General features: G+C 40.4%; 1 protein-coding gene across 1 annotated transcript in view; it reads right to left on the reverse strand.

Annotated features, from left to right (window-relative positions):
- plekhh2 (pleckstrin homology domain containing, family H (with MyTH4 domain) member 2) overlaps positions 1 to 13923 on the reverse strand; it is a 34086-nt gene that overhangs the window by 5593 nt on the left and 14570 nt on the right. Inside the window, exons 8-25 of the mRNA XM_086164764.1 lie at positions 12869 to 13755; positions 12514 to 12589; positions 11805 to 11899; positions 11285 to 11444; positions 9872 to 10008; positions 9023 to 9136; positions 8084 to 8170; positions 7760 to 7918; positions 7566 to 7646; positions 7219 to 7395; positions 6131 to 6239; positions 5140 to 5252; positions 4442 to 4621; positions 3785 to 3882; positions 2014 to 2191; positions 570 to 728; positions 383 to 480; positions 69 to 210 (exon numbers count right to left, since the gene is read on the reverse strand). Of these exons, the coding sequence (XP_086020890.1) occupies positions 69 to 210; positions 383 to 480; positions 570 to 728; positions 2014 to 2191; positions 3785 to 3882; positions 4442 to 4621; positions 5140 to 5252; positions 6131 to 6239; positions 7219 to 7395; positions 7566 to 7646; positions 7760 to 7918; positions 8084 to 8170; positions 9023 to 9136; positions 9872 to 10008; positions 11285 to 11444; positions 11805 to 11899; positions 12514 to 12589; positions 12869 to 13755 (3050 nt within the window). The remainder of the gene's footprint in view (positions 1 to 68; positions 211 to 382; positions 481 to 569; positions 729 to 2013; positions 2192 to 3784; positions 3883 to 4441; positions 4622 to 5139; positions 5253 to 6130; positions 6240 to 7218; positions 7396 to 7565; positions 7647 to 7759; positions 7919 to 8083; positions 8171 to 9022; positions 9137 to 9871; positions 10009 to 11284; positions 11445 to 11804; positions 11900 to 12513; positions 12590 to 12868; positions 13756 to 13923) is intronic.

Here is a 13923-nt window from a genome sequence, read left to right on the forward strand (position 1 = left end):
ACGCACTGACTCACAGGGCGTGGGAAATACCAGCCAAACACAATCGAAAAATAAAAAAAAGTTCAGACCTGGGCCAGCAGGGCGGCCATCTCTAGAGCCAGTTCCTTGTTGACGGGGAAGTGGCCCGCCGCGATGGCTTCATTGGTCTGGTAAGCAAGCAGGAGCCGCTCCCTCTCTGACTCCCCCCTCACCTGAATTGAAAAGTACAGCCTGGGGAGGGACAGGCAGAGCAGGGGGATAGAACAGGGGAAAGAGGTAGAAAGGAGATAATGACAGGAGATTTTTTTTTTTGAGCTGAAGTTAGCATCACACAGATGGGACTTTTAATTTTGAGGGATTTAGTTCATTTCTAAAGAGGCCGACTTAGTCACGTTATATCTACCTGTTTTTGTATGTGAGACGGACTGTCCTGGTGTTTTCTGACTTGCCAGTATGCTGCTCCTTAGATGCTTGCTCCCATTTGGAAATGATGTCACAAATCTGCCGGAGGGGTGGGTGGAAAAAATGTTTACTGACCAAGTCTATGTCGGGACGCCATCAAGTGGTGTTTGTGTAAACGGCGGGTGCACCTTGATGCTTCCCTGATGCAGGCAGTGTTCCAGCTCTCTCCCGGTGGGGTCGTCCGTGTACAAGCTGAAACCCGACAGGCCTGGTTTCCTCATGCCAGTGTCCTGGTTCAGGCGACACTGGAACTCGTCCACGGTGGTCGAGGCATCGAAGCTCACCACCTGCAGTAAGTGCCGGAGCGATTTGCAGGAGATTTGCGAGCTGTGAACCCTGAGCTTTTCATCAACTATTGATTCATGTGTTTTCTAATAAGTCTGTTGTCACAGTGAAAGATGATTTATTTCCATCCAAGACATCTTAAAGGTACAAACTAAGACAGGGGTCTATTTGATATAGATTGAGTCAAAATGCCTGAAATGTTTTGCATTTTCGTCATACAGCAAGACCAAATCTTCTACATTCATGCTTGCTCTGCAAACTGTTCACAGCCACCCTTATTTCTCACACTTACTTCTCTCTCTTTGCTCTACGGATATTACACACTAATTTATAAATGCATCGGTGCATCATCATTTTCAAGAATTTTAAATAAAATGCTGTATGTCCGTTTTGTATGTCAGGCTTTGAACACAATGTGAGGTGAAGGTCTTACGCAACAAACAAATGAAAAGTGAATCTTTGTTTTAAAAGCCTACTCATTATCATTCATGTTACGGCTATATCTCGATATGACAATCAAAAGTAAAATCTCAAGGCTGTCAAATTGTGCCAAAAGAAGTGAGAGGAGATTGATAGATTAGTTTTTATTTGCTTGGAATCAATAATATTTTTAGCATTGTTTAAAGGTGCAAACTGAAAACGATACTAATTGTGATTTCCAGGTTCCTGGTACTTTCTGCTGATTTTTGTGTCGATTTCTTCCTTATTCCTGACCAAAGTCTAGCAATGTTTTGCTGAGTGTTCTGTCAGTCTATTGCAATTGAGGTAATTTCTTCCTTCGTCATTATTATTATTATTAAAGTCATTTTACAGGTAGCCATCTGTAGAAAAAAAAGGAACAGGATCCTTGTAACATATATATCAAGAGCTGGCTATTTCTTAAAATTTCGTAAGATACAAAACACGACAGGAGAAGTCATGGGTGGAATTATACAATAAATGTCAGAGTGAACAGAGAAGTAGCATGGTGAATCTTTGCTTGGCTGTTTAGATAGACTGATTGATAAGTATTAAACTGGTCATTATGTAATCAAAGACAATTGCAACACCACTCAAACCGTTAGCATGAACATTACATTACATTATATTGCATTTGGCAGACGCTTTTATCCAAAGCGACTTACAATAGAGGACATAGGGACTGCAAATACACTCGCAAATACACGATGCACAGGAAATACAAAGAGCAGTAAGCTTGGGTTAGTGAGGGTTTTTTTTTTTTTTTTTTTTTTTTTGAACAAGCTCTGCTATCCTCTACTCGGCGTCATACGATGCATCAGATGTTACCTGGTAGGTATTATTGAGGAAGTGGACCGGCACACTGAAGGGGAGGGAGTGGTGATAAGGGTTCCTCAGCAGAATGGACAGAATTTCCATGCGGGACGGCCTGGCCTGCCTCTCGCCCTTCTGCTGGGTGCGCTCCATCGAGCGCTGGCAGTAGATAGCATACTTGCCCACCTCATTTCTAAAGAAAGAGAAGAAGTAAGTGCTTTCACATAATAAAACTTAACACGGAGCAAAACCAAGACCAAAAATATGACATGAATCTGCATGTTTATTGAAGGTACTTAGCCAAGAGAGACAAACATTTATGGCACCATATGGTTGAATAATTAATTTAGCAATTGCTGCATAGCTTGCAAAGATGAGGACACGGGATAAAGAGTTTTATGAATGGTTTTAATGCTGGAACCAGCAATGGAGGTAAAATAATGGGGGCTCAGCGGTGTAATGATGCAAGCAATTCATTCACACACGCAATTCATTTTTCTGTTCAATAAATTATACAAGGCTGAAGTTTCAATACACTCAAATTCTAAGATAAGATAAGATAAGATAAGATAAGATAAGCTTTATTGATCCCCGTAAGGCGAATTCCTTTGTCACAGCAGCGTAACAGAAATAATGTCAAAAAAAGCAAATAAATATGACTATAAATATGAGAAATAGAAAGGCAGAAGACAGGAGATAGCAAGACAAAAATAAAATCCACAAATAAATAAAAGAATAAAAGAAAGTAAGGCGAAAGACAGGATGACAACAATTTGCTCCTCCATATTCTGGAATATACATTTCAGTTCAGTATACTAAAAGTAATATTGAAGACTTTTAATGGAAACCGGTGGACCTTGGGGTTAAAAACATGTTGATCAAGCCTAACTGAGAGAACCGCTGCACCCACAAGTTGCAAAAGCAGAACAGAGAATGTCTCTCCCTCATCTGCATTGTTACAGTGGTAAATATAAACATTTTGTAAAACAAGGTCTGAAAAGTGCACAAGCATTCAGTGACAAAATATATAAAAACAAAAACAAAACAAGACATACTTCAATACCCTTTAGGCTTCATCTGAAAGATTTGGCTACATGATTTTTTTCAGCAGCTGAGGGGATTAAATAGTTAATCCTTAGGGTCGATCATTGTTTACATGTATTAGTAATATTTTGCTATTTGACTGTAACTTATGAGAAAATATTGACATGTTTCTTATTGACAGCTTTAGTAATGACATGGGGCATGGGTCAGATGTGCCTGACTGATTTGATTAACGGAAAACCGCAAACAGATTTGGTACATTTTGTACTGCATGGTCCTTGCTGGTGAGGCCAGCGATGCTGTATGGCCTAGAAAGAGTTACAATGACGAAAAGACAGGAGGCAGAGCTAGGGTTCGCAGAAATTAAGATGCTAATGTTCTCTTTGGGAGTGACCAGGATGGATAGGCTAAGGAATGAGTCTATCAGAGGAACAGCACATGTTAGATGTTTTGGAGAGAAGGTCAGAGAAGCCAGACTGAGATGGTTGGGTCATGTAAAGAGGAGGGAAAGTGAATATATTGGTAGACGGATGTTGGAATTGGAGCTACCAGGCAGATGGTCTCGAGGAAGACCTAAGAGAAGATTGATGGACGTAGTGAGAGAGGATATGAAGGTTCCTGGTACGAGAGAGGAGGATACAGAGAATAGGGTTAGATGGAGAGGGTTGATTCGCTGTGGCGACCCCTGAAGGGAAAAGCCGAAAGGAGAAGAAGTAGAAGAAGGTCTGTGTTGTTTTCTCACCTGGCATCTCCGTGTCTCTTCAGGTGAACTTGGAGCAGCCAGAGGAATGGATGCTGAGGCAGAAACAGTCCAACACACAGGGCTAAAAACTGCCAGCCCTAGGGGATGACACACGCAAACACACACACGTGTGTGCGTACAAAAATAATGTTGAGAGTTTTTAAGGGGGGAAGTATCAATTTGCAAAGACAAACCGATATCAGTGTTTTATTTTGAAGCATTGTGGCACTCAAGTTGTCAATCAGTCCACCAACTATACGATGTGTCTGTATATGTGTCTTTCAAATCCATTGCTATGGGAAGCCAAATTCATATTTCCAAAGAATTCATGTAACCTTCCACACCTTTAACTTGAATGTGGGACTTCTGCTTATGATTCGCCTGCAGAAGATAAAGGTACACTTGTGTTTCGGTGGAATGGACCCCTTAAGATTCAATAAAAGGGTTCCTGAGGTATTTAAAGAGCACGTTTGCCAGGAGTATGAATGGTACTGACAGGGCGAGTTTCAACTTGTGAATAATTATCTGCAATCATATTGCAACATTAATCGGATTTGACATATCTTTGGACAGTTTGGAAAGATGAGTCTCTCTATGAAGCTTCCTGCTCACATATCTCACAGGTTACTGCTGCCACCCAGTGGTTTGAGAATGTACCTGCAGGGGTCCAGGGTGGCTGTGAGGCTGCTTCCTTTGGGTCTGCTTGATGAGCTGACAGAAGAACTCATTCTGTAGCTCTGGGTGGGTCAGACACACCTGCAGGGCACTCTGGGCCAGAGAGACGTGGTAGTCGATGGCCGGGGCGTCGATAGCCACATTGATGAAAAGCTGGCAAGTCTACAAAAAACAAGGAAGGGAAACAGTGATTTCAAAATGAGCTGCGCTATCTGAGAAGGATTCCCAAGTTAATAAAATTTAAGTTCAAACAAAATACTTTATCTATAAAAAGCAGTCAGAGGATTAATGTCCAACTAAAAGGATGACATATCTGGATAAAATGCTCTGGCACAAAAACTGTGCAATATTTCATTTCACTGTGCAATATTCAGAGCTGTGCAATATTTCATTTCATAACAGTACACGACAATTTTTCCTTTATCATACTATTGTGCACTCCTTACCTCACTTGTTACTAAGACACTTATAGTTTTATCACTTGTTTACTAAGACACTTTATAGTTTCACTGAGACACTTTATAGTTTATAGTTTATTTTATTTCTAATTCTGCCTTTTCTTTTTATTATTTATTACTGTTATATTTTCTGTAACTCTGGCACAACAATTTCCTTCGGGATTAATAAAGTTGTTCTTATCTTATCTTATCTTATCTTCAACACCATCGAGATTTCTGTACCTTGAAGAGTTTGACAGCCTCTGTCTGCAGAGCTTGTGAGGGCAGCGTGGTGAGGGGAGATGACAGAGCCTCCTTACTGAAACATAACATGGGATGTCTCCAGATCTGAGAGCCTGCAAGATGGAGACAAACTCAACTAAAAGCAGGGTTCATCATACAAGTGCAGATAGAAGAAACTCTGAAAGCATCAAGAACGGATTAATTCAAAATATCAATTCATTCATTATCTACAGTATATTGCTGATCCTGCACTCAGGATGGGGGGGGGGGGGGGGGGGGTTATCCCAGCTGTAACTGGGCAAGAGTGCACACTGGACTGGTTAGCAGTTGATCACAGGGCAACATATAGAGACAAACAACTCTCTCATTCATACAACCGTGGAACCCCCTTGCAGACACAAGAACGTGCAAACTCTTTTCCTGTCAGCATCAAACCACCAGCCTTTTAGCTATGAGGCAACAGCACCAACCAATTTGCCATCATGACCCCCTAAATTTAAAATATTGAGGCATAAATCAAAGACTTGATCAATGTCTCAACCAACACCCTACAAGTTTTTTTTTTTTTTCATAGTTATCATCATTTCATGTCGCTGCTAATTATCTGCCAACAGTGCCGTGCCCACTTGACATACCTATTTCTTGTTTGGTAGGTTTTTAAAGTTAAACAGGTTTTTGAAGCAATAAAAGGCTAAATATTTCAATCCGGGCCAGTGTTCATTCCTTGAATAAACATGAAGAAGTTTGAAGAAATTAGCTGGAAGCCTTCAAGGGATATGTGATTATGAAAAAGTGTTTGAAGGGCAAACAGACTGTAACTGAAGCCGCATCCTATAAGTAGATAAAGCAGAAATAAACATGATCTAGACTAATCATAAACACACATATTCCATTGCAAATCTTATAAATGGCAGCTATTCCATTCAGAGGGCTGGTTATTTTAGTGTGATGGTATTCTAAAGTGCAAAGATTTTGTAGAAAAACCACATACTTGGGTCTCCGTCCAGATGAAAAAGTTTCCCAACCAGCTGTTCAAACTCAGTGCCGACTTTGCCGACCATTGTACCCGCCGCCATCGACAGATGATACAGCCACGAGTCCTACAATATAGCGGCACAATTGTAAGTGTTTAGCGATACATTTTAACACAAACATCACTCAGGTGTGATCACAAAACAAGCCACATGACCCTTTTAGATTTTATACTATCTCATTTTGTATTATCATGTCCTTCGCCTTGAGCAAACATTTCCATCTTGAAGGCTTTTACAGACTTGGATCACTATTAACATGCGATGAAATGTGTACATACAAAGTCCTGATCATGTGTGCAGCATTTTCAGTGTGATTACATTTTGGAGTTTTCAACTGTAAACACATAGACTGACACAGCTATTTAAATTTAATTAATAAAATGAGCAGGCCATGAAGCATACAGAGTGTAAAATAACTACAAATGCTATGTTTCGACAGAAGAAGATGAAGCCCACCACCTCTTATTTCTCGATAAAATACAAGCTTCACTTGTCATTTAGTCACAAAATTGTAAAGTTTTCATTGTTGACCTGACTTTTATCTTATGATGCACCAAAATGTTGCAAAAAAGCCAGGACCTATTGTAAAATGCAGCCAACTTCAAACGCTGCAAACTTGAAATGATCCAAGCTCTCTTCAAATCGGCTGTTAAACCTGTATTTTTTTTTTTTTTTTTGCCTGCACTCTTCCTATATAATACAAGTTTCTCAAGTATTTTTACAACCCTACCACTTTGAACATAAGCATACATAAATTATTCAGAATTTTGCTTGGGCAAAAAAGTAAGATTACAAGATTTCCTTTTTTCTTGTCAATTTCATCGGATCGCAAATATCAATCCAGTCATGATAGTCTGGACCTTCCACACCACTAAAAAAAAGTTTGAATTTGGCTGATTGAAAAAATATGCACTAAATTACATGTAATAATCACAGTTTCCAAAAGCAAGAAGTTGAGCATCATTAATTCAGAATCAAAGAAATATGCTCTAGTCAATCATTGGCTCAACCTGCCCCGGTGATAAATAAATAGGGAATGAGTGACCTTTTCATGACGGGACTCAATAAGCAGGTAAGTTGGTCCATGTTCTTGTGGATGGATGGCAATGGTAAAGGGAACCCCCTGTAAGCCCCGGCCACAATTCAGGTCGTCATCTGAATCCCGAGACCTGTCCTCTTCCTCCACCCGAGCTTCCCAGAGCTTAATCTGACCCAGAGGGAACTGAGAACACATAAATAGAATGAGATTCTGATTAAGATGTTGTCGAGCAATGCATCATCTATTTTTAAATCCTTTGGATAGTTTACAAAAAAAGCACAATATATAGACATAAAAACATGAAGAATTATTTCAGGTCTGTTTATGCATGGTGGAAAAGTTCCAAGCGGTACCTTATCCTCTTGGCTCCGGAAGTAATACAGCGTTTTGCCAATCAGAGCGCACCAAACCCTCTTGGAATAGCCATGTTTTACCTGAGAGTGACAGAACAGCAGTGACTTCCCTGAAAAGCTAATGGGAAATGAATAATTGAAAATGTATCTTTCAGAAGTAAAAAAAAGATATTTATTCAGGTTGGTCAACTAACCTTGGTCAGAAATCCCTTCATGCCAGGCCGAATATCAGGCTGTGTGAAGAGAGGACTTGCCGCTTTGACTCTTAGCACACTCTGCAGCACTCTGAGCCATTCCTCCAGGAGGTTTGGAGAGTCAGCCTTCAGGTAGTACACGCGCTTCCCGGTCACAATCTGCGCAAAACAATACAATAAAAAGGAGGGGTAAGGACCAACCATCTGATGTCTGATGAAAATCAACTCTGCTATTTTCTGTGAATCCACTTTAAATGAACAATGAAGCAGGTGAAGATTGTTTTACACGTCTTTCCAATGCAATTGATGAGTCTGGCTGAATACCTGGAGGACTTGTTTTCCCTCTCCGCGTGCAATGCTGCTGGTTGCGCTGACTTCAATCTGGCCCTGAGGCTTCCTGATCACGTCACTCTGAAGAAGGAGGAAAAAGGTTAAAGGGGCGGCTCGTTGCGTCAACGCATGAAACTTCTTATACTTGCAAACATTTACATAGCACACGGTGTCCAGTAATGAGCAACTAGAGACCAAAGAGAATATTTCCTAATACATCTAGCCTGTTTGACTCATCTTGCAGACATAAAACAGGCAAGAATTACATCTAGTATGCAACAAACACGGAGTTGTTTAGCGGTGGAGATGAAATTCAAGAGAAAGATGAGAGATTCAGAAAATGAGATTCATTAATCCAACAGAATGCAGAATTAATGTAATTAACATATCATTTGAGTTTCTATTTTTGGCTCAAAAATAGTCTTTTAAGCAACAACACCCTGTTCCACCTTTCTTGCTGTGTTATTTAGCGGAATTTTCATTGATTTTTGAATCATGACAGTCTTTAACTCTAACTTTAATCCCATTTTTTATTAGCAGGATGTTTATTCATCTCAAAGCATTGATTTCTCTTGCTCCACTTCAGAGTGGATTTAATTGTATAAGGTTAACAGATACACCTGTATAAGGTTAACAGATACACCTCTCTTTGATATCAAATTTGCTATCAACAGTTTTTGCGCTCCTGGTAGCTGAGCAGAGCTGGCAGCCTAGATCAAATTAAACAAATGAAATCCAGTTGAAAATGAACAAGTTTTATTAGATAATGAAAAATATCTCAAGACTTTAGTTTGAAAGGGAGGCCAGCATTTTGCAACATGTGTTTTTCAGGCACAGTGAAATCTGTCAATGCTGCTGTGTGTGTAGTTGCTCCACTTCCCCCTTCCAACACTGTACTGTGTGTAATTCCACCAAGCACAGTTTTATACTCACGGGTGATTTATAGTAGAGCAGCTCGCCATCTTTGAGGACAAACCAGCGTCTCTTCCAAGTTTTCTTCCACGTCTTCACCATTTTCAACAAATAGCCTGATTTCTCCATGGGTTCCTACAAAATGTAACTACGTTCAGTTCTGCCTCTCGAATGTCCTCCTGACAGGTTTTATACGAAACGGGACAGCTTTGAGAAATGATTTGACACTTTATTTGAACCTTTTCTTTTTTCATTGTTTTATTTGTCTTTTGAAAAATGCTATTCTTTCTTTCAGGATACTTAGGACGACATCTCCTTCTCTCCCACCGTGAAACCAAAAAGATTAACTGTGTCAATTGATTTTATTTTAAGGGAGAACTGTGTCACACTCTACCAAGTCTACTCTCGATGCCTGTGCACATCACACTAAGGTGAGCGACTGCAATCGAGGCAGGATGAATCCATGTAAAACGGGCTTTTCAGCGTGAAAGTCTACAGATGCATCAATCTGGCCCAGGAGCTTAAAAAATCCAACATGATACTAATGATGTACACAGAAAGGTGAAACACAAACGTGAAATTGGTTTGCAAGCAAAATTCAAAGACTGAAGTAACCAATGTGTGTTTAAAAATTAATCATCCTTTGTTTAATGTATAATCACAAAATCGAACAAGATCCCAAAGTACAAGTTGAGTGTGCTGTACTGTATAGTACTGCAGGATATGCTAAAATGATCATCATATACGAACATTAAAAGACAGCGAAAGAATCTCCACAATTCAAAATTCATCACAGTGTTTATCAATTGGAATGGGATTGCAGATGTATTTGAAACCAGGGTTTATTCTTTAAATATAGAATTAACTTACGCTCTTGTTGTTGTCACTGGCTGAGGAGCAGGTTTTGGGGAGTTTTTGCTCTGGTTCAGAGCACTCTGTGTCTGTGGAGTAGGCATCAGGAGGGATGGCATAGTCACTCTCTGATGTCATCGAGGACATGGACACAGCTGCAGATTTATAAAAAACAAACACTGTAAATCATGTGACAAGTAACATATGATTTGCAATAGTATGATTATTAACAGTCTTTTGTGCTTTTAATACAGATATAACAAAACGCTACACAGGATTTAGAGAAACTGACTATGGTCAGGGGTGGAGTTGCAGTTTGCAATCGTGTCCCTAAGTACTTTACAGGCTGTATTTATAAATTGGGTTCAGAAAGGCGAAGAGTTTGCCCTCCCTGGTTGCAATTAACTACTACAGATGGTCTAAAAACAACAAATTACGGGAAAATAAGCTATTTAAATGCAGTGAAAACTGGAATTTGATTTATCACTTTGTTATGACTCACTCAGAGATTACTTCCTGCTCGTGTTGGGTTCCCACTCCTTGGTACAGACCATCACACACCAGGAATTAACGGGACATTTTAAGCTGGAGACTAATGTGTATGAATGCAAGGAATTGCTCTGAAATATTGAATGTTGCTCCTTGCCAAAGTGCTGAGAGGAGGATGGTCTGTTTAACAGCAGCTACCAATTATGCAAACTATTAGACAAGTCATCTGACTAATGGTGAAAAAAAATTGCTTCGCAAACGAGAAACATTTCCACAACTTTTAAATGCGCATATTATCCATTACTCAGCCATTTTCATTGAATTTCTCTGTTTTGGCGAGCTGTAATGCGGGAACACAAAACAATTTAAATCATCTTTCAGAAGATTTTCACAAGATTTTCTGTCAACATATCCCAACAGTAATAGGTATACACTTGACTTTTGTTTCAGATTTATCAAGCCATTAGAACACTTTTCATATTGCATTGCAAAATCAAAGCACCTTTCACAGTATATAACAATCATTTATTTTGACGAGGATATTATTTCATTTAAATGTATTCCGCTGTGCAACATTGAACATACGAACTAGAAATGCTGCAAAACGATACAAAAAAGAACAGAAATAGAACTAACTGACTGACAATTGTCTTAGTTAAGACAATTCATATTTCATTATATTTCTTATTCTTCCTCCTTTCTACTATAATCTATTACTGTTATGTTTTTTACTTGAAACTCTGGCACAACAATTTCCTTCGGGATTAATAAAGTTGTTCTCATCTCATCTCATCTCATCGCATCTGACAATTATGAAAAATCATGAAACTTTCCTGCCATGTGAATTAAGTTAGTATCATGCTTTCATGTTGACAGGCTGATAAAAAAAACCTGAAGCACTTTCTACTTTGACTAAAAATCTCCATTGTCCAAGTACTGCACCTCTTTTGAGTGACCGTGGGCTGCCTGGGCTGCTCTCCTTGCGGGAGCTGGAGGATGTGTGAGAGCTGCAGAGGGAGCCATCCTCTTCTCCAGAACTGGATGACTCCTCGGAGCTGGATGATTCATCTAAGATGGGGCTGCTGCTCAGTAGTGTGGCTTTCTAAAGAATAGAAGCAGGATGATGATCATCCAAATGATGGGACACACGGTAAACTGAAACCCATGATCGTAAAGCAAAAACCAGCGTTCAGCTTTCTTTGTCAGCAAGAAAGCAGAAAGATTGAAATGTATGCCAAAGATAATTATGAGTATTACTAACTTGTGACAGAGAAACATAAAGCACTGTAAAATGATTGCATTGGAAAAAAATATCAGTTGAAAAAGTCTGATGAAATCCGTCCACTTTAAAGGTAGCACAAACAAAATGCTTTGATCCAAGTGCGCACGTGTTCAGATACTCGGCGAATACTAGCTGAAAATAAATATAGCAGCACATCTTGGTGTGTCCAGGTGTTCTTACCCCTTTCAGAGTAGTGTAAACCGGTGTAGTCATGTTTTTGTAAATGAGGGATGTGTACATTACAAAGGCCGGATAGGATGATTGCAGGGAGGGATCTGCAGATGAAGATGCAATACAGTTAGTAACTGGAATATCTTAACCTCAGAGGTGGGCAGGAAACTATAACATGGATAACACTGTATTCTGGGAACATTTTCCTGGACATTATCAGCAAAAATCCAGCTGGTAAGAGTGATACCAACATCTGTTCCCGCCGCTCCGACTTCAAATAGGGTCTCTTTCTGTCGATCAAGTGATATTCACTTGAGAGTTTTCAGTGAATATTTTATTTCAAAAAAATCAAGTGACTTGTTCCTAATTTACAGATTTTACTGAGTGATATTCAGGTTATTTTTATCACTTTTTTGGCAATTTTTTTGGTTCATTTTTATGCAAAATCCTGCTTATTTTCAGGATAGATTTAAAAAAAATGTTTCAAGTTGATTTTCAGGCAATGTTTGATTAATTCCTTGGAGTGTTCCAATACATTTTCAGGACAGCACAAAATGCTTGATAGCGTTTTTCATTTTTCTCAAATTTTACATGGGTATCAGAAGGCGGGAAAATTAAATCATTTATTTTTAAATCTGCCAAAGTCCAATGAAATACCCCTCGGACACAGTCCCAATCATATCTAAACCTTGTATGCAGTATTAAATTGCTGTCTTACCTTTGCTAGCTGGGTCAGTGCAGGAAGTTTCAGACAGTCTAATTCCTGATTTGGCTACAGCATAGATACGGCTCTCCTATGAAAAATATTCAAACCAGCCATTACTTTTAAAAATGTGCAATACAACATTTCTGAAACCAAAAATAGGACTTGAAAGAGTATCAAGTATTCAGTTGTTTTTTTTTTTAATTCCAAAGTTATTTGTAATGTTTCCTGTCTAACAATGATCACTATTTTCTAATAACACTAAGCACTGGTGAATTGTTAATATAATGCACTGTAATTTCTCTCCACTTTGAAGACTAGAACAAATGGACAATTCTTAATCCACAATTTGGTTTCAGCACATTCTTACCCAGGAAGGGAGCCTGTGTAAAGGAGGAGTCGGAGGCACCGAGTTGTGACTGTCTGGACTCGTTTCCCCAGGCTCAGAGGGCACAGAGGTGGTCTGCAGTGTGAGCGGAGTGAGCTTGTTTTGAGAGCTCGGGGTTATTTTTTGAGGCGTTTCCTTGCCTGTCTCCATGCTCGCCTCCTGCTCCTGGTCTAGGTTGGTTTCTTGTGGCCGGAGGGAGCGTAGCATGCTGAGGGCATTTCGTGTCTGCCCAAGTCCGGCCTCAGTGCTGACTGGTGGCTGACTCAGGTGTTTCTTGGCCATAGCCGCATTCAAGCCAAAACCCATCGGGGTCCGCAGTCGGGGTTGTTTGGGGGAGGCAGGAGTGTCCTTGGGGTCCTGAGGTGGGTTGGGTCGTTTGGGAGTTAATGCTGGCATGACGATGGGGCTTGGGGCGCTAGTTTCGCTGGACGAGGATGAGGAGTCGAGTCTTTGTGACTGGAATCGTTTGTTGAGCTCCTCGGACGTTGAGTCCTCTAGCTTGGTCCTGTGAGGCTCCTCCTCCCTCTCTTTACCTTCTCCCGGTGGTACGTCTGAAGACCCCAGGAGGCGGAAAAAGGGACGCTCAGTTCGCTGCATGTCATCATCAAACAGAGAGCTGCTGTCATCCGAGGCAGTCAGGTAGGCCTCACTGCCGGGACGACTGAACTCCAAACTCCACGCTCCGCCTCCTCTACCCTCACAATCTCCGATTCCCTCCCCCTCTGATGCAGCACTGGAGAGAACTGATGAAACGCCACGAGACTCGGGTCCATTGGCACTCTCACAAAAGCTGTCCGATGCACGGTCCTCCTCCAGGGGAGAATCCAGCAGTCGAGCCTGATCTGACCTCTGGCCTTCTCCGCCCGTTCCTGAGGAGTTGATATAAATGCTACTGTTACCCGATGACGCTAATTTGACTTGTTTGCATGTCCCGTACACTGGGTGTCACTCATACAGCTTTAAATTGGTGGGAACACAGTCTAGTTTGGAGGATAAAGACAAAGTTCCAATAAATCTTAAAAGCCATTGGTTCAAGA

Source organism: Fistularia commersonii, chromosome 2, assembly GCF_037954325.1.
Source record: "Fistularia commersonii isolate RoL2024-O1a breed Wild chromosome 2, RoL_Fcom_v1.0, whole genome shotgun sequence".
Taxonomy (NCBI): domain Eukaryota; kingdom Metazoa; phylum Chordata; class Actinopteri; order Syngnathiformes; family Fistulariidae; genus Fistularia; species Fistularia commersonii.